General features: G+C 46.4%; 1 protein-coding gene across 1 annotated transcript; it reads right to left on the bottom strand.

Moving 5' to 3' along the window:
• Positions 1-4,339: 4,339 nt before the first annotated feature.
• On the bottom strand, positions 4,340-27,215 carry hivep2a (HIVEP zinc finger 2a). Its single transcript, XM_023397492.2, has 13 exons — positions 26,190-27,215; positions 23,866-25,751; positions 23,366-23,626; positions 22,947-23,115; positions 22,585-22,678; positions 20,362-22,114; positions 20,124-20,281; positions 15,054-15,229; positions 13,888-13,989; positions 10,216-11,089; positions 9,632-9,740; positions 8,113-8,232; positions 4,340-7,536 (listed from the first exon to the last, which is right to left on the bottom strand). Exons 1-13 carry the CDS (start codon positions 27,178-27,180, stop codon positions 6,790-6,792), a joined length of 7,440 nt encoding a protein of 2,479 aa, XP_023253260.1. The 5' UTR covers positions 27,181-27,215; the 3' UTR covers positions 4,340-6,789.
• Positions 27,216-27,221: the final 6 nt, after the last annotated feature.

The following is a 27,221-nucleotide window of genomic DNA, read 5'->3' as shown; positions in this document are numbered from 1 at the left end:
GATCACGGCAGGAAGCTGAACGTGTTCTGATGCTCGTCTGAGGGATTTCAAGTCCTGGTGAAATTAAACTACATGTTTTATATTCTGACTGATTTCTCTCTCTCTGTCTATGAGGACAGTTCGTTCATGTCCTGCTGTTTAATCTGTTTTATTCTGCTTAACTCGTTTTATTTTACTCTTTCAATCTTCTGTATGTTTCTATTTATTTTGTCTTGATGACTTTTATGTTTGAAAACACTTTGTCGTCCACAGAGAAACTTGTTGTTTTCAGGTGTAAAGAATAAAATCTCCTGCATTCGTCTCAGTAAATTAAAATATGTTCAGTCAGTTCAGTTCTGGTTTCCCTCTGTGTCTTTTACTTATTGAGCCAAATCAGGTTGAAGCATGAAGAAGAAAAGAGATAAAAAAAATTCAGAGCTTTGATAAAAACAATGAAAAGTAGTTTTTTCCTTTAAACGGAGTGTGATGAGATCTGAGCTCGTACCTGTTCACGCTGACGAGTTGATCCTCGTCTGCTGAGCTGCAGGTTCCTCATAAATAAACATATTGTTGAAAAAAACAGTCTGTGTACGCAGAGCAACATTTGATTAACATCTATTTAATAAAAATACGACCAGATCTGGAGCTAATCTCAAAAATCCAGATGAATCCACTGACATTACTCTGGTGTCACATTCAGGGCATGATTTAAAAAGGTCTTAGCAAGAAAAGATGAATGTCGTAAAGAAGACAATGATTCTCGTCTTTACACAGAGATAATCTGACTCAGTTTGGTAAATATTGAACTCACTGCAGAAAATAAAGTTATCACACTTCAAACAGAAACTCCTTCTACTTTCATCTATATCATTTATCTTTCCTCTCTGCATTAGATCCTCTGTTGTTTCTGTTGCTCTGATGGAAACAAAACAGCTGAAACACACTTGAAATAAATATATACACTGTGTTGAGTGGGATATGACTGTATTTATGCGAGAGTGACTGTGGACATGTGACACTAACTGTCAGACAACAGCCTGCTGAATGAGAGAGCACTGCTAGCATCAGTTAGCATGCTGGTTAACGAAGGTGACCAGATTTCTGAAATGAAAACTGGGGACATTTCCTGTTCGGCGGTCAATATATCATTCAAATATCCAATGTTTTTACCTATGAAATAAAAAAGGGGGACAGTCTTGGTTTCATCAACTCCCTACCTTTGAAGCAGACGTGAAGTCCGATTATCTATCTATTCCTTTAGTTCCACAGATCAAATGAATTGAAAGCATTTGTCATAAAAGTATTCCAGGTTGTGGATATTATCACTAGAAGTCCTTTGCACAGTCAGGCAAATTCTTCTTCTTCACCTCTTCAAACATGAAAATATTTTTTTCCAAGTTCCACCTGGGGGGGTTAGGGTATGTTTGTTTCTTTAGTTTATGGCCTGGTGATGAGCTCCTAAATAATGGGTGAGCCAGCTAACCTTACTCTGCCTAGAGACAACATCTAAAAAAAAAGAAAGAAGAATAATTAGATTGGATAATTCTATTGTGATGGTTTTAGCAGCTTTAGCTAGCAGCTAGCCCCCATGTGTTGGCCAAAACAAATTCAACGCTAGACGTCTGTTTTTAATCCACAGTTAAAAACGGGGACAGCTGCAGCCGGGGACAGGGACTGTCCCCTGAAAACAGGGACGTCTGGTCACCCTATAGTTAACTAATGAGCTGGTGAGCATCAGGGCTAACAAACCACTGTTCATGCTAAAGATGTCAGTGCAGCTTTAATCATTGAGCAGTGAATGTGACTTTGTGAGCAGCATCGTAACTGTCTCGGTCACACAGTAAATGTGGAGCAGTGTTGTGCATGAACCAAACACTGAACATGATGATGGAAGTTTACATGTTCAAACACTCACCTAGCATCATTAGCAGCACCATGCTAGCACTGGGTAGCTCCTCCTCTGCTCTCAAACAGCCTCAGTTCTTCATGTCATGGATCCAAACGTTCCTCGGAGGTTCTGCTTCATGCTGACATCATGACTGCATCACTTCCTCTCTGTAGATTCTCCTTGTATGACTGAAGAGCAGGTGAGGTCTAAACAAAGAGCCACAGGTTAGCACAGGTGGCTGCCAATCAGTGATCAAGCAGCAGCTGTGGACAGGAAGCACCAAAGTAAAACAGGATGTATCACTCCTCCCTGTAAAGATGGCACCTTTTGTTAAGAAAAGTGCTATATAAATAAAGTTATTATTCTTATGGATACGAAAAACTTAAAACACCAGAAAAGTGTAAAATATGCAGTTTAAATATGATTTTTGACTTGTGTGATTTGAGTCTAACTGACCTCTGTTGACCCCTCTTTTCTAACAAGGCAGCTTCCTGATTTGACGGCTGATTCTGATGTCATGAGGGTCGTTATATCCTGTTCTGCTCCTGAATCGTCTCTTTTTGTCAGAAATATGTTGTTGGATTTGAACAGAGCGGATCAGTGAGGTGTGACTTACACCTGTACGACGGCCTGCGAAGGTGTTAATCAGCTGTTTATCTCCTGAAGCCGGAACAGTAAATGTTCAGCTACAATCTGCACACTCTGCTAATGTTATGCACATGCATACAAACAACAGACAACAGCAGACACACCTACAGATACAGACACAAAGGCAGCGACACACACACACACACACACACACACACACACACACACACACACACACACGTATGAGTCTCAGGGGAGATTTCCATATGCTCGCAGCGCTGAACCGTGAAAACGACACACTCACACTCACACCTTACAAACGAGTGATGAAAGTGATTCCTCCAAACGCTAATCACGACCAAAATAACTCACTTGATCATCGTCTATCAAAGGCCACGGGACTCACCGACACACGGACAGACTGACGGAATAAATGTAAGATGACACCAACCTAGTTGTGTCAAAAAGAAAAAAAAAACCACACACACGTACACACACACAAAGGTAGACAGGTAGACATATGTGGGACATGGCTAATGACAGGGAGTACATTAAAATTAGAAATAGGAGTGAGACAGAAAGAGGCTGAAAGCAGAATAAAGACATGAGAGTCATGTGTGGTGAAGATTATTAACTGACCTTGTTCAAAGAGGATTTTAAAATAAATACATGTATGAATTACTACTGACACCACTGTTACTGCAGCTGCTGCCACGATGCTAATGCCATTAGCGCTGCTGTACTGTGAGTAGAAGTTAATTATGGGTGTTTTCTGCAGTTTATCTGGATCCTCTTGTTCCGACTGAAGTGACAGAACTTAATTCTTTTATTGTGAAAGTTTATGGTTTTCTTTTGAAAGGAAGAACTTATACATAGAGTATATATGAGGAATAATCCTGTAGCCTCGGGACCTGAGGGAGGAGAGGACGACTGACAGATGAGACAGCAGAGGCTCAAGACACAGTCCGAACAAACTTCGTGTCACATAGAAAAGTGTCTCCATTGTTTAAATTATTTTATCCTGTTTTTACCTCAAATTTCTGGCACTAAAGTCCCTGATCTTCACTGCTGCATCCCTGCAGGTGCTGGTCTGGGGTCTGGGGTCTGGGGTGGAGGGGGGACTGAGTATCCCCCTCTGATTCACCAGCTGCTTCTTTTTAATCTGCTGCTGATAAATTCTCCTGCAGGTTCATCATGTTTCACAGATTTACCTCCACGATCCCTCACCGGCTTCCCACCTGCCGGCACTGCCACAGCGGGGTGGATAACCTTTGCCACATCACACACAGTCATTGGATCCATGCTTAATATGAGTGTTTGTCTTTTTATTTGTGTATTTTATATTTGCATTTGTCTATTGTTACTGGCTTTTTGTTTGATGTTACCTGGGATGTAAATGAGCATTTTTGCTACAATCTGTCGTGTTTACATCGTGTATTTCATACTGATGCTCATAAACACGTGTTGTCTCTATCAAATAAGCAAATAAATATAACTACAGTCCCCTCCTCGTGGTCGTATCCCTCCGCCACGCAGACTAGTTCCAGGTCACATCCCTGTTTATCCAGAGTCAGATACAATACTAACCGTCTGAGTGAAGTCTTGAGTAATGGATAAAAAGTGTTTTGTGAGGTCACTGTGATCTTGACCTTTGACCTTTGACCACCAAAATCTAATCAGTTCATCATTAAGACCGAGTGAACGTTTGAACCAAGATCCTTCAAGGCCTTACTGAGATACTGTATCCACGAGAAACAAAATGGCTGCCGCTGTGCCTGGCGCGGAGGAATACATACGCACGTAGTGATTTACGTTGTTTTAAAAATGAAATTCTGATTTTCAAACTGAACGCAGGTCGTGAATGAAGTCGCACAGACAAACACATTAATGTATTCATATTTATTTGAAAACAACAATCCATTTTTTTCCACTTCTACTGCGATTCCTTGTTGCAACTGGGGTCATACATGATATTTGTATTAATTCCACGGAACACCATCACAAAGTTACCCTTTTATATGCACGTTTACCTTTTTTTTGTCCTTTTTTTTTGTATTGTTGTCATTTCTATACAATGACTTGTGCTTTGATATTTTTGAAAGAGAGAAAGATTTTTTTAAAGACATCATTGTAGTCATGATAAGTGTACATAACAGAGGGAGGATCGAAATAGAAAAAAGTCGTAAGAAGAGGATATACTGGTCGAGTACACACCGATACAGAGTACAGAGATACACACTCACATTGCAGCCTGCCCGACTCCGCCCACAACTGTCAACAAGAGAAAAAAGAGTTGTGTCGCTGAAATCACCACAACCCCCGCTGCTCCCTTCTTTTCCTGATTTTAGGATTTTTAAGTACGCTGTTGTTGCCTTGCAACAAATACACTCCCTGCTGGTGAGCAGAGTTTTGGCTAAATATTGCTTAGCTACAAAAGGGATGTGAAGGAGGAAGAGGAGGAGGTGGAGGAGGAGGGGGGATCAAAAACGCTGTGCAGAAAGCCTCAATGTCACAACTGTTAAATGCATTATTATTATTATTATCAATATTATTATTTCAGACAGTTTTAAGGTTCAGAGCGCCGAGCAGTTTCCACCCAAACACTTCCACTTCAATCAGAGTCTGCTGCAGAAAACGGATCAGAGCGCCGGGACTTTCAGAGAAGAAATATAAGGTGCATGTGTTCGAACGTGTCCCCGGAAATGAAGCCAATAAATAAAGAGTTTCAGTGGCCAAAGAAATGTGTGTGTGTGTGTGTGTGTGTGTGTGTGTTCGGGGGAGGGGGGGTTGACTGGATATTTACACAGACTGGAATGTTTTCCTCATTTAGAGATCAGATGAATAAAAGTCGTCTGACTGAACGTGGAGCTAACGTTAATTTGTGAATGCTGTTGGAGGCTGGCGTTTGCAGGGGAGGAGGGGGAGTGTAGGTGTGTGTGTGTGTGTGTGTGTGTGTGTGTGTGTGTGGGGGGGGGGGGGTTAAATCAACAATAGAGCAGAATGCCATGGTGCAAGAAGGCATGTTCATTCACTTAATGCTGAGAGCAAGTCTGTAAAAGAAATAATAAAATAATACCACGAAAATAAGAAGTAAAAAAAGAAAAAGAAAAGAGAATCACAACCAGGAACAAAGAGCAGCAGAGAAAATGTACAAGCAAACGACCAAAACCTTAATGTGAATGTCATTCTAAATGTTAAGTGCAGATAGATAGATAGATAGATAGATAGATAGATAGATAGATAGATAGATAGATAGATAGATAGATAGACAGGTCGATAGAGTCTATATACTGTATGTATTCATATGCTGGGTAAATATTCTGGTAAATCTTACTTCTATGTGTATATACCTCCAAGTAGAGGGCGCTCACTTAGACGTATATAAATAGGTCTAACATATAAAGCCATAGTACAGTGTACATATCCTCGCCCTAATGTAAGCCATAGCAAAAAACCCATGCTTTACATAGAAAAAGGCATCCACGACATTTAAGAAAAAATGTACAATTTATGAAACATGGTAACAATAATAAATAGTATTATAGAATCGCTGCTGTACACAAAAAAGCCATTTTTTTAAATTTCACTCATATAAAAATATGTTTTAGTGCAACCGTACGTAATAGTAATATCCATAACTTCACATCGCTTGTAGAGACTTTTTAAGGTGTCCAAAAAAAGAAAACACAGGAGGTGGGGGGGAGGGGGGGAGAAAGGGGGAGAGAGAGAGAGAAGGAGGGTGGGTTTGCATTTATTACAAAGCTGATACGCAAAAACGTGATAGTATTGTATTTACATTTACCTTCCTGCTTCGTTTGCTTATAAGAAAATAAGCAAAAAAACAAACAAAAGAAAGAGTAAAGAAAAGGCACAGACGCAGCTGTCCGACGCTCCTGTTCACGTACCGCTTCGCCACACGCCTCGTGTGTCGGCGGGAGTTTCCGTACATGTGTCACTGTTTGCAAATCCCCCCCCCCCTTTAAAAAGTCTTTAAATAAGAACGTCTGTGAGAGGAGGAGAGCAGCCCCCCCCCTCCCCACCGGGGAGAACAGCCATGTGTACAGCACGCTGCACAGGTCCATTGAGTTTTAGTCTGTTTTTGACAAGAGCTTTTTCTTTGTTTGTAAATGTGAGAGAGAGAGAAAGAGAGAGAGAGAGGGAGGGAGAGAGAGAGGGAGAGAGAGAGATTGTGTGTGTGTCAACTGATGTTGATACCGTTAGAAGAAATGTGTGTAAAGTGTGCAAAAGTCATGTTTCTCTCTCTGTTGCACTTCATCCCTTCCTATTATCCAAGAACAAAACCTTCCTCCTCCTCCTCCTCCTCCTCCTCTTCTCTACGACACGTCTCTGCTCCTCTTTGTGCTTTCCACCTCCCTGTCTCTCTCCAGCTTCGGAGGTTTGGACGCCGGCGGAGGCTGGAGGGCGTCGGATCCGGGGCTGGGAGGAGGGTGAGGAGAGGAGGAGGAAGAGGAGGGGGAGGAAGGGATGGAGGGGTGGGGGTGGGGCCTGAGCTCCAGGCCGCTAAAGTGCTGAATCCCAGGAGGAGAGGGCGAGGGGTGAGGAGACGGTGGAGACATGGAGATGGATGGAGAGCGGTGCGGTGGTTGTTGTTGGGAGTCGGGGGACAGAACAGAGGGGGAGGAAGAGGAGGAAACTCTGCCTCCCTCTTTCCCTTCATCCCCTCTTCCTCCCGCTCCTCCTCCTCCTCTCCTCTCTGCAGGATCCTCGGAGTCGATGCAGAGCGAGGCGATGGCCTTGGTGCAGGTCTGGATCCCCTCCTCCTGCTCCTGCACCCGCCTCACTCCTCCCCCTCCTTCCCTCTCCTGCGAGGAGGGATGAGGCGATGATGACTCCCTCACCCACTCCCCCCCTCCTCCTCGTCCTCCCCTCTCGATGAAGGAGGTGAAGTGTGGGGAGGCGGCCTCGCTGGTGGTGGAGTCCTCCGACGTGCTCTTCTGCAGCGGCAGGCGGGAGGCGGCTGGCTCCGCCCCCTGCTGGGCCAGAGGGGTGGTGACCGACGAGGGGACGGAGTGAACCATCTGGATCCCCCCGATGGGAATCATGGGATACGGCGAACGCACCTGGAAGCAGAATGACAGCTGAAGTCACATGTTCAAGAACTGAAGCGATATTTTTCTTATTGTCAACAATCAATGAAAAGACCAAAACCAATAATCAATGTATCGATTATTGTAGCCAGTGTTTGCCTATCAATATAATATATAAATATATATTCCTCTGTTGTTTTTGTTGTTTTGACTCACTACAGCACCTGATGTGGGTTAATCCGCCGCTAAAAGTAGTGCCCGACAAACGCACTATTTAAAATATGTAAAACAGCCAGAAACTTTATAAAAAAAGTAGAAAATAATAAAATAAAAACTAAAAATGAAGAAAAAAAATTAAAATAAAAAACAGACAAACAAATATAATAAAAATCCAAAATGTCATATATTAAACTAAGATAAGTAATAAAATAAAAAGTTTCAACAAATGACTTTATCCTAAATATAATAAAAAAGAATGAATTTATAAATTAATACATTTTAGAAATATAATATTCAAACAAAACAAAGTACAAAAACAGAATAAGATATACAAGGTTAATATATATATATATAATATATAATATATAATATATAATATATTGATTATACCTGGAGTTGAGAATGGAGTGGAAGGTGACTGAACAGGACTTGTTGAGGTGGGCTGGACTGGTTACCATGGCTACTGGCCTGGTCCTGTTCCCCTAGTGACGGTGAAGCTGGACGATGTTCCTGGAAACAAAAGAGGAGAGGAAGTGAAACACACTGTCGTCCGTGAGCGTGACTCTTCTTCATCATCATCGTTAAACCCACAGAAGAAGAAACGCTCCCTCTCATTGGACGGCACCAGTTACAATAAACACTTTGTGGTTGGATGGAGCGCAGATGTCATGTGACAGAGTGAAGGAGTCTTGATGAGAACAGACAGAGAGGCGTTGGTGAAAACACTAAACAAATACAAAAGATGGCGGCTCCGCCAAACTTCAGAAAACAGGAATCTATCATGTGAAGCCGGGCCGGTGTCGAACGCCCGTCTCTCTCCACGCTCTGTTTGAGTGGGAGCAGCAGCAGCAGCCAGAGTTTGAAGTGGAGCTCTTAAGAAGAAAAACAGCCGTGTTATTAACCACAGCGCCGCCGGCCAAGATCCCATTACCACCACAACCCAGCGGCCCCATCCTCCATCATCGCTCTCTCTATCGGACTCGCTCTCTCTTCTCTCATCCTCTCTGAATGTCTCTGTTGTTTGCCAGACGCTCCTCTCCTCCTCCTCCCTCTGTCCCACTGTCTCTCTGCCTCTCTCTCTTTCCATCGCCCTCATTTTCACTTTCCTGCACTCGAACTACAACCTGAACCAAAGTTCAGAAAATCCTCTACACATTCATGCTGAGGAGGAAAAACAGTCTTTAGTTTATCCTGATTAAAAAACATCCGTCTGTATATAAAGTATATAAAGTATAAAAAGTGAGGTTTATCAGTGACAAAGACACTGAAGGTTCATCTCAAACTCTATATAATATTCTGCTGCCTGGTTTAACTAGAACCACCTCCTCGTGGTCGTATCCCTCCGCCACTAGTTCCAGGTCACATCCCTGTTTATCCAGAGTCAGAGAAAATATTAAACATTTGTGTGAAGTCTTGAGTAATGGCTAAAAAGTGTTTTGTGAGGTCACCGTGACCTTGACCTTTGACCTTTGACCTTTAGCCACCAAAATCGAGTCAGTTCATCCTTGAGTCCAAGTGAACATTTGTGCCAAATTTGAAAAAGTTCCTTCGAGGACACACTGAGATATCGTGTCCACGAGAGTGAGACGGACGGACAAACCGAAAACAACATGGCCGCCGCTCTGCCTGTTGTAACAGGAAGTGCCAAATTGAAACGTATAAATAACGTGTCCGACATAAACTGCAGCTAGTGACGCTAACCCTAACCCTTAAAACAGACTGCGGGTCATGATTCAGTGATGTCATCAAGTCACAAGAGTGCGCCAAAAACAAAGATGGCCGCACATGTTAAAAACCCACAGGATAAAACAAAAACTACCCCAGTGTTAGAGCTAAAACATCTGCAAGTGAAATTTGCAGGTTTGATTTATTTGCAGCTGAAGTTTGAGCAGGAGAAGAAGAGTCTCACCGTCTCCATCTCTGTGCTGGTTCTACGGCGTCCCAGAGGACCGAAGTCTCCCTGAGCCAGGAGCCCGGTCTGATGAGTCGGCCTCAGGCCCCGAGCCCCGCTCTGCTGGCTGGACACACACACACACACACACACACACACACACACACACACACACACACACACACACACACACACAGGTCAGGTAAGCAAAAGTCATTGTTTACAAATAAAAGTTTTACATTCTCTGTTTAAGTCACGTTTGTGTCCAGAGGTGAACAAATGTTTGGGGCCCTCAAAGGGAAAAGGGGCCCCTGACGGCCGCTCATACTGGCACATTTCGCAGTGACAACTATAAACTCCCTTAAAATAAAGACACTGTACAGTCTGCTGCCCCCCCCCTCAGTGGGGCCCCTGGTGAGCTAGCAGCTTCCCATTGCCTGTATGTGAAGCGTTTAGGGAACATCTGTAAATTGTAGTCTGCTTATAGTCTTCATGTGAGACGTTCAGGGGACATCTGTAAATTGTAGCATCTACCTACAGTAGAGTCTGCACGTGAGGCGTTCAGGGGACATGTGTAGTACTAGTAGTAAAAGCGTCCTCACCTTTGGTGGTGGAGGTGTTGGTGGAGCCCTCGGCGAGGAGACAGGGGCCGGATCACCCCCCTGTGGCGGCCCCGAGGTGAAAGGTCACGCTTGTAGTCTCTTCCTGCTGGAGATGTGGGTCGAGAGAGGGGGGAGAGCAGCGAGAGGTGTCCCCTCCTGGGGGAGAGGTCTCGCCGGAATCCCCCCGCCGCCACCAGGTCTCTCTTGGGGGAGATGTGACGCAGAGGAGAGATGTCCCGCCGCGGTGAGAGGTGTCCGGCGCGGGGTGAGAGGTCGCGGCGTGGGGAGAGGTACCGGCGGGCGGAGGGTGAGGAGGAAGGGGAAATGGGGGACGGGCAGCCGGAGTGGTCGAGCCCGGGCGAGGACAGGCGGGAGGAGGGGGAGGACAGGTCAGGGGAGGGGACGGGGAGGTCTTCATCCATGGAGGAGGAGGAGGAGGGCGGCACCAGCAGCCTGCTGCCCTGCGGCCTCTGAACGCCTCGCTGGAACTCCTGGCGCCCGGCCGGGTCGCTGGGCGGAGCCTGCGACGTGATCTGGATGCTCGGCACCGTGGTGAAGTAGCCGAACAGCGGAGGCTTGTTGGTGTTTCCCAGCAGGTCGGCGGCGGCGTGCTGGGACAGGTGAGGAGACGGGTGGGAGGCGGCCACGGCTGTGATTGACAGGGAGGGCAGGCCGTATGGCTGCGGGCTGGTGGAGCGCGAACGAGTCTTCGGAGTGGAGTCGCCGTCGTAGTCGTCCTCCTCGTCGTCTTCATCGTCCACCTCATCGCCGTCCTCCTCGCCGCCCTCTGAGTCGTCTGCGTCTGAGAACTGATGCTCCGCCATCGCCGCTCTGGAGATCTTCTCAGACGACCTCTGACCTTCATCTCCCACATCTACAGGAGGAGGAGGAGGGAGGGAGGGAATAAGAAGAGGAGGAAGACAGGAAAGGATGAGGATGAAGAGGAAGAAGAGCAGGAACGACAGGAAGCAGAGGAGGAAGAGAAGAAGAGTTGAGTAAGAATATGTGGTAACAGAGTTGAGATGTGAAATAAAAGCTGGTTCCCAGCAGCTCACAGCAATAAAACATAAAAGACAATAAAACAAAGTTATTTGAGACGAAGCGCTCGACACTGAGCGCTGGACTCCAGCCAGAGACGGAACAGAAGCTGCTGAGTTGCTGTTGGCAGGTGACCAACCATCACTCCATTACACAACACAGCTGATTGGCTGATGCTGTGAGGCTTAAAGTCGACGAAGATTCACACCGTCCCCGAGTTTCTCTGCAGGATCTAAAAATATTTATATGATTGTATTCTCTCCTGCGCTCCTTTCTTTTTTCCGTCTCTTCTCTCTCTCTCTCTCTCGCCCTCCCGGACGTCGTCCAGACTCGGCGTGGAGCAGCAGCCGCCGCTCGGAGTTTATAAATTGTATTTAGACGACGGCTATGAGCGGAAATCAGATCCACTAACACTGAGCTACTTTTCCAGTTAGTCTCTTATATACAACAGTTTCTCACAGACCACAACTGTTTATGTCTCAGCTCGCTCTCTCCCTCTCTCTCTCCCTCTCTCTCTCCCTCGCTCTCTCTCTCCCAAAAGCCCCTGCGCTTGTGTGGGTTTGTGTCCCAATTAAAAGCCGAGCCAACACACACACACACACACACACACACACACACACACACACACACACACACACACACACACACACAGCGGGGATCCAGTGAAGTAAAAGTTTATTTGATCGTCTACATGTTGCTGCAGACGGGATCTGACTTTCTCTAATCAACCCTCGTTCGGAGGCTTTTATTCTGAAACACCTGTTTGCAGTAAAAGTGGTTGGTTCCTTTTTTCACCGTCTGTTTCTGGATCATTAAAACTGAAACATATTTCACGATAATTTGAACATTAAATAATGTTTTTGACTCACTCATTAACACACTCTCGTTTCAGTTCACAAACCTCAGCCTTTAACTAGCGCTGATGTTTCCCACTTTGCTGTTATAACTGTTGTAAGTATCGATGTCCTACTGAGTTTATGCTTTCTATGGAATCCATTTGAAACTTATTTCATTTATTTATTTACTTTTCTATGTTATTCTTGAATTATTTTCTCATTTTACAGTGGTGTGTCTTCATGTGAAGCACTTGTTGTAAAGCACGGAGCTTCTGATGGAAGGTGCTGCACAAAATAAAGTTTATTATTATTGTTATTCCCCCAAAATCCAGCCGGACGTGTCTGAGCTCCTTGGAGACTTTGGGATCTCCAGTAGAAATTAAAATAATCCTCTTTGTGTTTAATCAACTAATGCGTCAAACCAGGAAGCTTCACAGTCCTACCTGTCATTTACAGGACAGGTAAACAGTAGCTGCTTACTAGCAACAGAAGCTACGGCAGCCCGGTGATGACAAAAAATAATAAATCAAAAACTGTAACTCTGTCAAAACTGATGCAGAGATAATGTTTTAAATATATATTGAATATATTTGCTGGTGTGTTTGGACTCAAGAGAAATTATTATAAACAGAATGTATTCGTAATTTGTGGAGAAGATGGAGGAGATTTGTTTCTGGTGCAGGTGTAGAAGTCCTGTGCTAATTTAGAAAAAATGAAACTAATAAAAGAATGAATCATGAACTTTGCAAATAGTCACTACACGTGTTACGCCCTCCACCACATTTTGTATTTCTTTTTACTTCAAATCTGACAATAACACTTAAAGCATAACATTATTTTTCTCTGTCAACAAACTGCATAAGAACATCGATATTTAATAAAGCAGCTGGAGGAAACAGAGCTTTTATTGGGGACTATTTTAATCGGTGGATGAATCCACAGTTGGTGCTCTAGTGAGTATTTGGGGCAGCAGGACGGTGTGTGTGTGTGAGTGTGTGTGTGTGTGTGTGTGTGTGTGTGTGTGTGTGTTCATGGTGATGAAGGAACCCAGTAATTAGTCATTCTGGACAATGAGCGGAGGAGTAAGACGTATGAGGTGTTGGACACACTTACTCTACTTGAATAAATTAAAACGACAGCTGGTGTTGTCACGCCAACACGAACTGAGGGACGACGACGGCACGTGTTGATGCTCTTGATGGTGAAAACTCTAAATGATATTAAAAGGAATCCCACTGATTTCCATCTTCATTATGAAGATTAACGCTCATCTGGTCGGAGACGTCACGGCCTCCAGAGACAGCTGACCACAATCTATTATTTGTGAATATTTCATGGGGAAATCACATTCATCCCTCTCGGCCCACAACATCTTCCCCACTAATAATTTTCAGATTATTTCCATATCAGCTGATTAATGTGACGCTGGTCGTGTCGGCAGTCGGAGGCGATGAGTGGAAAATATTTTCTCTTAGTAACTGACGGAAAATCAAACTGTGGCTTAAAGATTGTTCCTGGAGATGTTCTGGGGAATATTTTAATATAATACGAGACTCTAAATGTCGGATGTTTTTTGTTTCTTCTTAAGGGTTGCCTGTGTGTCAAGTGCGGTTGTTTGACATGAGCCCCGGCCGTCAGGACGAGCTCTGCTTTCCATTACACTAATTGTGCCTGTACGACCGCACCGAGCCAGAGACACGGCAGGCAGCACTCAACGAGACAGCAGGATACCTCTGCAGCTCCTCCAGTGTGTGTGTGTGTGTGTGTGTGTGTGTGTGTGTGTGTGTGTGTTTCCTACCTCCATCGTCTGCCTCGGTGTCCTCAACCGAAGACATGGAGACTCCCAACTCCAGACACTTTTTCATATGAGCTTTAGACTTCATGTGCTTGGTCAGGTTTCCTACAAAACACACACACACACACACACACACACACACACACACACACACACACACACACACACCATTTAATGAAACCGGAGCTTGTTTGGCTGCATCAACACAAGAGTGAAACAGAAAGAGGGTGAGATGGAAACACAAGCGGTGGGAGAAAAAAAGAGCAAGAGCAAAACCACAAAATTACAATTTACAAATGACATATAATTTATCTATAATGTCCTTTAATGACAGAATGAGTGAACCTGCGCTGAACTCAGAGTCAGATGTTGAACATGGGAGACTGAGAGTCTGTCAGGCAGGTAACAGCTTTGTCTTAAAGAGCAGGGATCGTGTTTGATCACAGCTGCAGATAACGTGGTTTATTCTTTCATTTAACCACTTAGTTGTTTATTTTTAGGATTTAATTCATTCGAACCCTGTTATTTTTCTGTTTTTTTTTCTTTCTTCCCCCCAAAAAAAGGAAGAAAATAAACTAAATAATTCACCTCCTCTCAGGGCTTGTTCATACAAATGGAAAAAAAGTTTAAAAATTTTTTTTAATTATCCTGAGCAAAACAATTAATAAAAATAAATTCCCTCTCTGGGGTTCCGTACTCTAATGATAAAAAGCTGCTGACTCCCACAAACGTGATTCATCCGAGTTCAAAATAAAGTTTGCGTGAACCTGGACGATCAAAATGTTTTTTCTTACCTGGCGAGAATCAAATTTATCGGATAATTCCCAGAGAGCAAATTAAATCCGGCCCAGACTTGTGCCACATGCTGGTTTTCTTCTGGCCCAGTTTACACCTGGTTCCACGGCCCGACTCTGGCCCATATACAGCAGGACTGTCAGATGCTACCTTCACATCTGGACCAATTCCAGCTGTCCGTCAATACCAGCGGATAACAGCCGGACTCTGTCCAGATGTGGAGGTGTGCGGGCCAGACTCGGGCCGAGGACACAGGAGTTTCATTTCTTTTTCCGTGTTTTGGAACATTTGTCATTTTCCATAATAAACACGTAAAATTGACGACGGATCGCGGGATCATCAGCTGATGGTGTGAAAGTTAAATAAACTCTTACCTTTCGTCTTGAAGGCGAAGTTGCAGAACTTGCAGACGTACGGCCGGACGTCGGTGTGCGTGCGGATGTGTTTCTTCAACATGCTGGGTTTCTTACAGCGGATGCCACATTCCTCACAGATGTATTTCCCTCGACCTCGACCGCGAACGTAAACGTAGTCCTCGTTGGATTTGTAGCTGGAAGAAAGACCAAGAGACGCAGGCTGTGAGGAGGTGTGTGGTTTTTAAACTGAAATAATATTTACAGCACAGTTTCACTCGAGATTAGTTATGAACAGAAAAACAGCTGAACTCAGAGCTTTCATTCAAGATCGCCGCCTCAAAATTACACAAAAAACTATATAACACTGAAGTTTAACAAGAGGGAATCTGTCATTATTATTTTAATTATTTAATGTTCGTTCCTTCGTGATTATTCACACTTTGATTTGACTCCATCGCAGCACGTTGGGATTCACTTCATTCCCAGATTTTATTCCCTCCCTGAAGGAGAATTAAAAATAGAAACTCTCTGTGTCTGTGAGTCTGTGTGTGTCCTCCACAGAGAGGTCAGAGGTCACGGTCAGAAGCCCCGCAGCTCGTACACGCTCACCGTCACGCTCTAGGACACAGATGCTTGCTGACACAGAGGTTTTGCTTAAATAAGGCTGAAACCAGGTTTTCCTCTGTTCACATGCAGCCGTGAGCGTCAGGGACACACACACCTGAGGGACCGAGAGACTGAGAGGACGCGGCATCGATCAGATGCAACAACACAAACTTTCACAACAAACATCCAACTAATCTAATGTCTGAGTAACTAGAAGCAACAGAATGTGATCGGACCACTCTCCTGCTTTTCAGCTGAAGCAGAGGAAACAGACGATGCTCTGACACTGAAGCTGTGAGTTTATAAAAGAGAACAGAAGCTTCTTCTTCACCTCTGATGTGACGCAGCTTCAGTTCAGACACGTCTCCGGTTAAAGGAGGAGACACGAGCAAAGTAAGAATAACAGAGTGAAACACACGAAGTCTGAGGGGAAACTGTAACGTCTCGTTACCAGCTCACAGACACATGATGATGTGTCTGCAGTAGATTGGCTCCTCGTGGTCGTATCCCTCCGCCGCTCAGACTAGTTCCAGGTTACATCCCTGTTTCATCCAGAGTCATGGCTAAAAGGTGTTTTGTGAGGTCACACTGACCTTGACCTTTGACCTTTATCTAATCAGTTCATCCTTGAGCCCAGGTGAATGTTTGTGCCAAAAGAGATTCCTTTGAGGAGATAGTTCACAAGGCCAAAACTGTGTTCCATGACGTCAATGTGACCTTTGACCTTTGACCACCTAAATATAATCAGTTCGTCCTTGAGTCCAGGTGAATGTTTGTGCTAAATTTGAAGAGGTCCGGTCAAGGTGTTTCTGAGATATCGTGTCCAGGAGAATGGGACAGACATACGACCTAAAAAACAAGATGGCCGCCGCCCTGACTGTCGCCGGCGCGGAGGAATAAAAACAGAAAAGCAGAAAACAACACGGAGATGACCCGATGATCTAATCACTGTTTTTCTTTTCTGTGAAATGACTGAAGAGAAAAACCACGAGTCTGTAGTCGACCCGGTCACGACCTGCAGACGTGATTCCTTCGTTTCCCGGGTCACAAGCTAAAACAGGAAGCAGCGTGGCGTTCCTCCTCTGGGTTCAGAGACTCTCTTCAGAGTCTTTCTGTTCTAAAAGAAGACGACCACAGTCCTTATTCCTTTACATGCCTACTTTCTTTCTTTTCTTTTCTTTTTCTTTTTAAACATCCCTGTCAGACATGATTTTCTGTCCCAAACGAGGCTTGGAGTGAACCGGCGGACACTTGGCAGCGGGATCAGTGCACGTCTGCATGAGTCCGTCTGTCACGGGGGGGATTTACCACCGACCACCAGTCACATGCTGGTAAATGTTGTCTGTCTTTCCTCCGCCGCAGAGGCATCACTTTCAGGCTCGTGGAGTTATTTTCTCTGTGGTGGAATGGTGAAAGTGGCTGGTGAATCGTTTCCTGTCCTGTCTGGTAACGGGTAGTTCAGGGCCTCATGTGTCGGAGGAGGTCGGGTATCGGCTACATCAAACACCGGCGAGGGGGGAGATTCGTCTTTCAACTGCGAGGAGCAAGAGCGAGGCCCGCACCTCTGGACGCTCGTCTGAGGCGAGACGTTTACACAGCTGCGGCCGCTTATGAAAATGAATCACGGCGATGATTGTTTTGTTTTATTCTGTTTTATTCGCCGCACACAGTAAGATCATAAAGCAGCTTCGCTTTCACTGACACGTTCAGGGGACGTGGGACTGTTCTCTCTCAAACCTTACTGCTTGTAATGTATGTTAATGTATGTGTGTGTGTGTGTGTGTGTGTGTGTGTGTGTGTGTGTGTCTTTTCCTGTTTGTTTGCTTTTATCCACTTATAGCTTCTAAAATGTCCTTTGGGGACAAAAGAGATTTACTTCACTGTCTGCTGCATTTAATAACTCCCTGTGTGTGTGTGTGTGTGTGTGCGTGTGTTGTGTGTGTGCGTGTGTTTGTGTGTGTGTGTGTGTGTGTGTGTGTGTGTGTGTTTGTGCATCGTCTGTTCCCTCCACTAACCTTGGTCGTACTGGTTCTACTGTACGACTATAAAACCTTACGATGCTGTAGGAATGTGTGTCACTGCAGGGGTCTGTAGCTTTAACGCCCTCACACACACTTTATTTGACCGTTTAATGTACACTTAAGGACAAATTCCTGAGCTTTCTATGTGGAAACTGAGCTTCATGTGACTTTAATAACATCATAATTAATAATTGAGGGGTCCTCCTGGTCTCACTGTTATCAAACAAAACCTTTTATTGCCTCAAAGTCCCTTTTGGATCACGCCAACATTAAACCTCCAGCACTGATACAACATATACAATATATTGAAAGAATATATGTTGTAAATGTTATAAATCTGTCTCTCTACAAATGTGTTTAGTTCTTATTTCACGACATCTGAACACCAAGAGATTTATGTGAATATAAAACCGTCAAAACTGATTTAAATCCCTGAATCGAGTCACAGTGAGGAAGAGAAAAGATCTGAATCAGCTTTCACTGCGTGACGTGACGTGACGTGGCGTGACGTGACGTGACGTGACGTGACGTGGCGTGGCGTGGCGCGATGCGGCGCGGCGTGACGTGGCGTGGCGTCTTTAGGTCAATTCATCAGCTTTTTCATGATCAAGAGGATTGAAATAAAATCTCCAACAAATTCTACAAATAAATCTCCAAGATCTAAAAAATCTAAAAAAATAAAAAATAATAATTCTACAAATAAATCTCCAAAGATAAATTTCCCTTTCCTCAAAAATAATCAGAATTTCCAAAGTGCCAAAGTAAGTAAACTATATATATTATTAAAAAGTAATAAAGACGCATTAATCACAATGTAAATAAAGTTATATAGTTAGTTACTGATTGAAACTTCAGTTCTGATGTTACTTTAAAATAATAAAATGACATAAAACAACATAAAAACATAAATAAACAGTTGGTGATGGTGGAGAAACCGTGGGACTGATCACTTCACTGGAATAATGAAAGTGCACGTCCGATCAGAGCGAGGCTCAGCTGGAGAGCCGGTGATGGGTTCACCAGGTCCGGTTTATGAAACCCAGAGAACAGGCTGCAGAAAGGATCAGTCTGTTGTTTTCCTTCTCAATCACCTGAGAAGATTCTCTGATTAATGGTGATGAAACAGATGACGAGGTTCACAGAGAAGCCGTCAGCGTTCGGGCGGCTCAGAGCAGCAGCTGTGAAGCGACGAGTTCAGGTGTCTGAGGTTCTGGTTCGGACTCAGATCCTCAGAGTTTCTCTCACGCTTCTTAAATCTTGGTTAAAAAGTGAAGGTGAACAAACTTCTGCTGTCACCGCTCCTCAGGAATCTGATGATCCGCAGCAGCTTTAGTGTTTATTTCTTGAGTCTGATGTATTTTACTTTCCTTTATTTCTGTCCACGTTATAACCTGGTTTCATTTCTCTCATTGTTTCACTTCTTCTGTTTTTTAGTGATAAATTCTCGTCACCTTGTTGTGATCGGCTCTGGATAAAAACGTTCCTATAATAAATGATACTGCACCTGCTAAAAATAAGAGACAGCAAGGCAGTAACGGAGCTCGCTGTCACGCTCAGACGTCGCTTTAATCAGCGAGTTGATTGATTGATTTTTCGGAGACGAACCTTTAAGGTTCGGACTCAGGTCTGTGACGTTAGAAATCCCAAATCTCAATCACTGTCAAAGTCGAACCAACAAAAGTGCTTCTTCTTCAGATACTGTGACAAAGACGCCAAACAAGTTACTGAAATGAAAACAATAATTTTACGCCTTTTGTTCGGATCCATCAGGAACAGTCTTTAGCTCCGATAATGAAGATTTCTACACAATTTGTAGAGTCTGGATCGTTGCAGAACATTGATGAAATCATATTAAATACAGACCTATTCGTAGAAATGACCTTTTACGCAGTTTCTATATTTAAATTGTTACGCAGACAATAATATTGTAGCAGTAAAGTTCATTCAGTCACAGAGAAGTAAACTCTCTGTCGCTCTCTGCAAACAACAGGAACTATATTTTAATTCTCTTAAAGCTCCTCCAGTGTAAAGGTCTGTGTCCATGTGTAGTGTGATTATAGATTATAGATCAGCTCTAGCTTCTATATTAATACTGTGAAAGTATCAAAGCCTCAGTCCACAGAGAAATGCACACAGCCTGTATTCAGAAACTGAGCCTTAAAACCAGCCGTCAGGACTTCTGGAACTTTGTGATGTCACAACAAAGCAGTCACCAAGCCCCGCCCACCTGGACCCACCATCCAAACCTTGCAGGATTTGGTTTCTCTGAGTGTTTTTACCTGAAATCTGTTTTATTTTTATTGGATCACTCAGAAAACAGTCAGCCAATCAGAAGAGAGGCTCAGAGAAACTACATAGGATAAACGCTGAAGTTGTTTTCGTTGCTTTATTGGACTGTGTGTGTGTGTGTGTGTGTGTGTGTGTGTGTGTGTGTGTGTGTGTGCGTGTTTGATGGACGTACCCGCCTTCGAAGATCTTGATACGGGTCGGTTCGTTGCTGGGCTGTTTGACTGAGACCTCCTTCTCTACCTGCTCTTCCTTCGAACGGTCCCATGACACCACTCCCTTCATCTTCCTCCCGAAATGACTTACGTCGACGGGCATCAGCTCCGGCTTCAACTGCACAGACGAGGGAGGTGTGAAGGAGAGGAGGGGTACATGCGTGTTTTAAACTTGTGTCACATCGTTACGGGACGTACCTGATCAAACCGCAGCTTCCAGGCCACTGACGACACCAGTTTTCCGGAGCTGGGTGGCGACATGGCGGCTGTTGTGTACATCAGGTCGGTGTTCCTCCTCTGTTTGGACCTGAGCAGGGCCAGCGCAGCCTTTGTGCTGAGGTTCAGAGGGTTGGGGTTGTAGGAGTTCACGCACCATGAACCGTAGACGGAGCTGCGCAGAGCGGCCTGGGTGCTGTTGGGTTTGGTGTACTTCAGGAAACACCAGCTGACTCGGCTCATGGTGCGCAGGCTCGGGAACTGGAAAAACTGCTGCACGTCGGCCACGTCAGTGAGGAGCAGAGTCTGACCCACTGCTGCGGACTGTTGGTTAGCAGCTAGCTGCACCAGCATGCTAACAGGGAGTTTACTGGGGGGAGGCTGCTTCGGTGCGTCACTATCTTCTGCGTCGTTGGAGGAGACCATGGACTGGGGGCTGGAGCTGGGCTCTGGAGCTGAATCGTCCACATCCAGCTCCTCTGGGGAGTCCCGGCCTCCTGAAGCCGGTGACCGGTCCGTAACAATCTGGAGAGGAGGGGTGAAGCTCTCGGGCCGGGGCACGTCAGGGAGGTGGGGGGCAGAGGAACGGACAGGGATGGCGATCTTGGCGGCAACCGGGAAGTCGCTCAGTGGTGGAGACGAGGACATCCTCTCAGACTCGTCCATGGAGCCCTCGCTCTTCAGACGGGCTCGCTGACCTCTGCTCTGCCTCTTCTCAGGCTTGTTGCTGCTGCTCTCAGTTCCACTCAGCTCCACGGCGCCCATCTCCTTCACGATCTGTCCGTACATCCTCTCCTCCTTCACCCTCTTCTGCTGCTTTGTCTCGATGAAGAGCTCCAGTGAGCTGGCGGGGGAGAGCATGCGCTTGCTGCCGCCGATGCCGGACCCCGAGGCGTCGGTGGTGGATATGGTGCCTGACGTTAGCGACAGCGGGATTCCTGTGTTGAGGCGTTGCTCCGGCAGTGAATCTGGAACCTTCCAGAGCGGGTAGCGCAGCACTGAGCCGTCGGTCTGTCCCAGGAAGTGTGACAGGTTGAAACCTGTTCCACTGATGCCTCCTCCAATTCCTCCAGGAGGTTTACTGACACCAACCGGAGGAGACATGTTGCTGTTGTCGGCGCTGGCTAGGCCCACCCCTTGTGCTCCACTGCCGTGGGTAGCTATCAGCTGACTAACACTGGTGTACATAACACTACCGAATGATGGCACATGGGTTTGGATCCGCACAGGAACAAGCATGCCAGGCAAAGAGGCTTGGGACCCCAGGTTCTGGGTGGCGAAGACGGGCTGGATCTGCTGCAGGAGCATGGATGTGGTGGTGGAGCTGGGCATGGGGAGCTTGGAGCCAAAGTTCTGCTGCTGCGACAGAGGAGACGTACGAGATGAGAAAGAGGCCGGGTACATCTGAGAGCTGGGATTTTCTGACTTCCCGTCGTGTGGCTGTTGGTCGTGGATTTGCTTCAGGGAGTGTAGCGGCTGTTGTTTGAGCGGCGGGTGTCCGGGCAGGGCGCCGGGTGATCTGATGTGGAGCTTCTGGAGCTGCTGCTGCTGCTGGGAAAGCTGCTGTCTGGGGCTCTGTCCGGCCTCCTGGCCCCAGAAGAGACCTGGCTGCTGGAAGGAAAGGAAGGGGGGGCCACTCTGGTACTGCTGCATTACTTCCTTGTTCATGACCTCATGACCTGGATGTTCTCCCTCAGATGACGAGCCCTGCGCCTGTAGACGATGCTGCTGGGACCTAATATGGAGAAAAGGTTGAATATTCTTCTTATTATAATAAGTATTACATGTAATAATACGCTTGATAGTAATGACAGGAAAGGGAGCAGATGCCATATAGTAACACACACACACACACACCTGGAACTTTGTGATGTCACAACAAAGCAGTCACCAAGCCCTGCCCACCTGGACCCACCATCCAAACCTTGCAGGATTTGGTTTCTCTGAGTGTTTTTACCTGAAATCTGCTTTATTTTTATTGGATCACTCAGAAAACAGTCAGCCAATCAGAAGAGAGGCTCAGAGCCTCCTCTCTTCTGATTGGCTCACCGACCTGTTGTTACTAGAGCTCCAGAGAGAAGCCTGAGAGAGGAGATGTAAAACTACACTGAGATGGTTTTTATATCTTCTGATGGATCAACACTTCAAATAAAACACAGAAGAAGAAACATGGAGCTTTAAAGTTTGCTGGAAACCGTTTCTTACCTGTTGTAGAGTGGCTCATCCTGCAGACTGTCCTCACTGATACTCTGCTGGAGGAGATGCTGGTGGTGCTGTTGGTGTTGATGAGATCCTATACCTGTGAATAAAACATGAAAATATAATCCATTTCATGTAATGAAATTCTTCCCTACAAATGTTCCTCCCATTGGTTTGAGTTTGATCCAACCACCTCAAACCCTGCGTCGTTTACTGAGCAGAGACGGACCCCGAAAAAACAACCATGTTATCATGATACTACAATTTGCATCTAAGAATTGGAGGAGTTTTATAAATGTGTTCTTTCCTCAGCCTCGATGTGTCTTAACAAATCAAATATAATATTTGTACTGTAAACCGAGCCTTACCACCAGTGCTACTGCCAACTCTCTTGGTTCTGCCGGCTACATCGCTGCTGCTGTGGGGGGATCCTGTTGGTCCGGACCAAGCCCCGTGCTCCAGGCTCTCCTGTTTGATTGACATCTCGGCCCCCCCTGGTTCCTGGGCGACCGCCTCTGGATAAACACTCAGTGAAGCCTGTCAAAGGGAAGGGAGCGGGTCAGTCAGTCAGTCATGAAATAAAATAATATGATTCTTACTGTGTGAGGAAATTTGGTGGAGGTGCCAAGACAGACAGATCTCAGACCTTTGTGAGACCTTTTTTCCTCCAGGGTATGTACTTGCTCAAACTAAAGAACAAAAATCTACAGCTTCCAATCAACTGTTAAATAATAATAATAATGATGATGATGATGATGACAGGGGGTTGTTTTTTGTTTTTTGCTACCTGTCGGACGAGGTATCCACGCCGGCGTTCCTTCATTGCGGAGGCACTGGAGTACAGCTCTCCCTGTCTGGAGGTGGACAAGCTTCCATAGTCGAAGGATTTGCTGCGCATCTCAGGCAACTCTGTGGGCAGCGTGCATGGCGCCTGCTCCGATGAAGACCGCCTCATCTCCCTCTGCTGGTGGTGGCTGGAATGACCGCTGCCGGGGACCGTCAGGAACTCCGACTGCTTAACTCCACCACCGGAGGCTGACGAGTCGTCCTGGTTCAGAATCACAAAGAAAAAGTGTTGATAGTTTGGAAGCTTTTGGGGCATGTTGTGTTTTACAGGTGCTGCATGAAAATATAGTCATATTAGAGATGTTACAGGTATAAAAAAAGTAATGATAATGTACTGTGATCATTGTAGGACCAGTGCAAGCAGATTATACCAGAAAAACTACCTTAACTGCTGGAGAGGTAGTTCAGATACTTGAAATTACCATATTTAAAAGGAGGTACCTGTTTGGTGGGTGAGATGGACTTGAGGCCTTCATCTCTGTCGAATGACATGGAAAAGGAAGAGGACAGGTTGCTCTCCTGACTGGGGCTCCGAGAAAGGCTGGTGCAGGTCGACTCAAAGCTCGATTCCCCAGACGAGTGCTCCATGTCCGTCAGGCGCAGCCTCTTCTTCTTGGGCGGGAGCTTTTCTGATGGCATCTGGGAGAGCGTGTCACTCCTCTGCGGCAGCTGAAACTCCTCCATGTGCTGCTGCTGCTTCTCTGGCTCCTTGGTCATCGGAGCTTCTGTATCTTTCTCGGGCTTGTCCGGCTCCTCCGTCACCCTGATCTCAGGAACCTGGATGTTGGGTTGTCGGACTAGTTTGTGTGGGATGTGATAAGGCTGGCCGGGTGAGGCCGCAGCGGATGAGGATGAGAGGGAGGCCAGGTCGCTGTCACTTTGCAGCTGCTGCTCTGTGCTCTCTGTCCTCAGCAGGGCAGATTCAGGACTCAGAGCATCTTCAAAGATCTCTGTGTCCGACTGCTCCGAGTACTGGCTAGGTGGTCCTTTATCTGAAGGCTGATACCCCGGGTGCTCAAAGGACTCTGACTTCTCAAAGGAATTTGGCCGGCTGAGGGAGTTGGTGTGTTGGATGACCGATATGACATTCCCAGCTGCCTTCCTGCCCTCAGAGTCAGTAAACAATGCAATGTCCTCGGAGCACATGCTGGCACAGGTATCAAAGCTGTCGGACTGGCTGTGAGCGCTGTGCAGGGAGCCCTTCCCTGTTGGGGTGGCTCTCGACCCATCAAGACTACCTTGTTTAAACTCATAGTCCCCTATCATCTCCACTGACCCACTACAGCTGCTGTCACAGTGTCCAGGGCTGTCCTCCTCATCTCCAACACTCTTCTCTTTCCTCCTTTTCCTTGTGGCTATTTCAGACATGCTAACTTTAGTACCATATGGGCTGTAAGCAATGTGCTCCGGGACTCCTGGGCTGCGCTCACCGATCTTCATACCCAGAGACGAAGCTAAGTTCTTGGGCATGTGTCCGTAGCCCTCGGCTTCTCCTACATGGGCTTCATTGGCTGAATGTTCAAACGCAGCCTGTCTTCTGAGTCTACGAAGCCCCGGTGGGTAGAACACATCGTCCGATGTCATCATCTCATCGAAGGAGTGGCTGCCCCGAATCCCTGGGGGGACGCTGAGGGTGGGAGGGGAGGACGTTGGCATGGAGTTACTCCTAATAAGGGGCCCAGAATCTGATGGAGGCTCCAGAAGCCCTGTACTGCTTTGACAGGGTCCTGTTGGATACTGCTTGGGATCTCCAGAGATGCCTACGTCCCCTCTGAAACAGATATGATCCTCAGCGATCTTCCCCATATCCAGGATAGCAGCACCTGGTTGCTTTAAGCTCGCCAGGCTGCCCGGGTCTGCCCCCGCCATGCCCACTGTGATAGACTGCCTGGATCTAGAGTTGGGTCGGTAGTACCAAGTCCGACCGAACATAATCTCTTCGTACGTCTTGACATTAGTATTGGGAGGGCTGATCTGCTGCTCCGCACTCTCGGAGCGGGAAAAGTATCCAGAGTCTGTGCTGCCTTTGCTGTGAGGGCTGAGGAGGTTCAGGGACTGGGACATGGCACAGTCAGTGTCCTGGCCCTTTTTCTCAGTCAGCCTCAAGGCCAAACGTTGTTTTATGGTGGGGGAGTCATCCAGTGAATGCGCTCTTCCACCAGCCTGCGATGCCAACATGTGGTGTGACCCCTTTATGTCCTGAAAGGGTGGGCACTCCATCCCTGTGGAGGGGACTCCCCCTGGCCGGGGGACGATAAGGATAGGCACTTTCATAGATCCCACAGGCAGCTCTTCAGCTGAGTCTGCATATGCTGGTTCCACACCACCTGTACAGGGAGAGACAGTGGAGCAAAAAGTAAAGTAGAAAGTATAAGAAGCAGGTTAGGATTGATTAAAAACGAGCAGAAAATGTTAAAAATCTAAATCTTTTTCAAGTTCATGGCCCAGTTGAAAATCTCAAAGTTGCCCACATCCGACCCCATAACGACACAGAAGCCAAATAATGCCATGTCTTAAAGATTATTTCATTTAAAAACATTATTTATTATCTTGTGGTTGGGAAACACTGTTTTACCGAAAACCTTTTTCAAAAACACTTATTGATTTCACTGACACAGGGAGTGAAACTAGCCACATGTCTGTGACAGGATGTCTATGAACCAAAACATATTGGTTTCTGAAAAATTGGGCTTTTAAGGAACAGAACTATGTCCGAATCCTTATAATTAAATTTTTCTAAATGCGTCTTGTTGAGTAAAAATGACCTGTACTCTTGTCAGCTTCAAAGGAGATCTGCGGGATGGGGCTGTCTTTGTCCGTCAGCATGGTGGAGCCCTCCACACCTTCCTCGTCTGTGTCGGTGCTCTGCTCTCCGTCTGAGTGGACCTCAGCCTCGCCCACCGGCGACGCCTGGTCCATGTCCCCGCTGCGCGCCACAGCTAGCTCTGAAAACGGTACGAGTCCAGCCTTGATGGCATGAGCGTGGGACTTGCGATGCTTGTAAAGGTTGCTCTTGGTTTTGAAGGAGAAGCCACAGGGTACACAGGGGTATGGCCTCTCTCCCGTGTGTGAACGGATGTGCTTCTTCAGGACGCTGGGCTTGGCGCACGCTCGGCCACAGTAGTGACAGATGTACTTACCGGGCTTTTTCGGCTTCTGCTCCTTTTTGCTGTAGCCCTCCTCTCCGGGCTCAGGGCCCGACTGAGAATACTGTCCGAAGGAGCTGGGTAAACTGGGGGATTTCTGTCGGGTAAACCTTCCTGCCCCGGCCCCATGAGGGTGAGTGTGTCCCGGGTGTCCTACAGGGTACAGATCATCTGAGGGCAACTGGCCGGCGAACGGCCAGGCATGAGGCTCCAGGCCTGGCTGGGGTTTGGCTCCTGAGAGGAAGCGCTCAGTTTGGGGGTGCTGAGGGTATGGCTGGCCCAGCTGGTAGGAGTATCCCCTTGGGAACCCCTGAGCAAAGGGCCCTTGGGGGTCTTGAGATGGCGGGCCTCCTATGGCCCCAACTGCAGAGGGTCCAGATAGCAGCTTTCCAGAGTTCCCTGTGATTGCGTACTTTTGCTGAGGTGCCGATCCCCCGGTGGCGCCGCACGGCAAACTCTCGCGGTGTTTTGCCTCTGGGTCAGCGAAAGTGCTTCTTTTGGTGGTGGCTGAGGGCTCGGACGCCCACTTCCTCTGCAGGGGCACCTTCTCCTTCAACGGTTCCTTGTTTGAGCATTTCTGCCCGGCGGCAGCTGATTCACGAGCCTCCATGTTCGTGAAGCTCTTCTATGGGTAAGAAGAGGGAGGAGAGA

Source organism: Seriola lalandi, unplaced genomic scaffold, assembly GCF_002814215.2.
Source record: "Seriola lalandi dorsalis isolate HSWRI2012SDOR001 ecotype SW California unplaced genomic scaffold, Sedor1 jcf7180002055009, whole genome shotgun sequence".
NCBI classification, from domain to species: domain Eukaryota; kingdom Metazoa; phylum Chordata; class Actinopteri; order Carangiformes; family Carangidae; genus Seriola; species Seriola lalandi.
The sequence above is the reverse complement of the archived record's forward strand: the minus strand, read 5'-3'. Positions and strand labels throughout refer to the sequence as shown.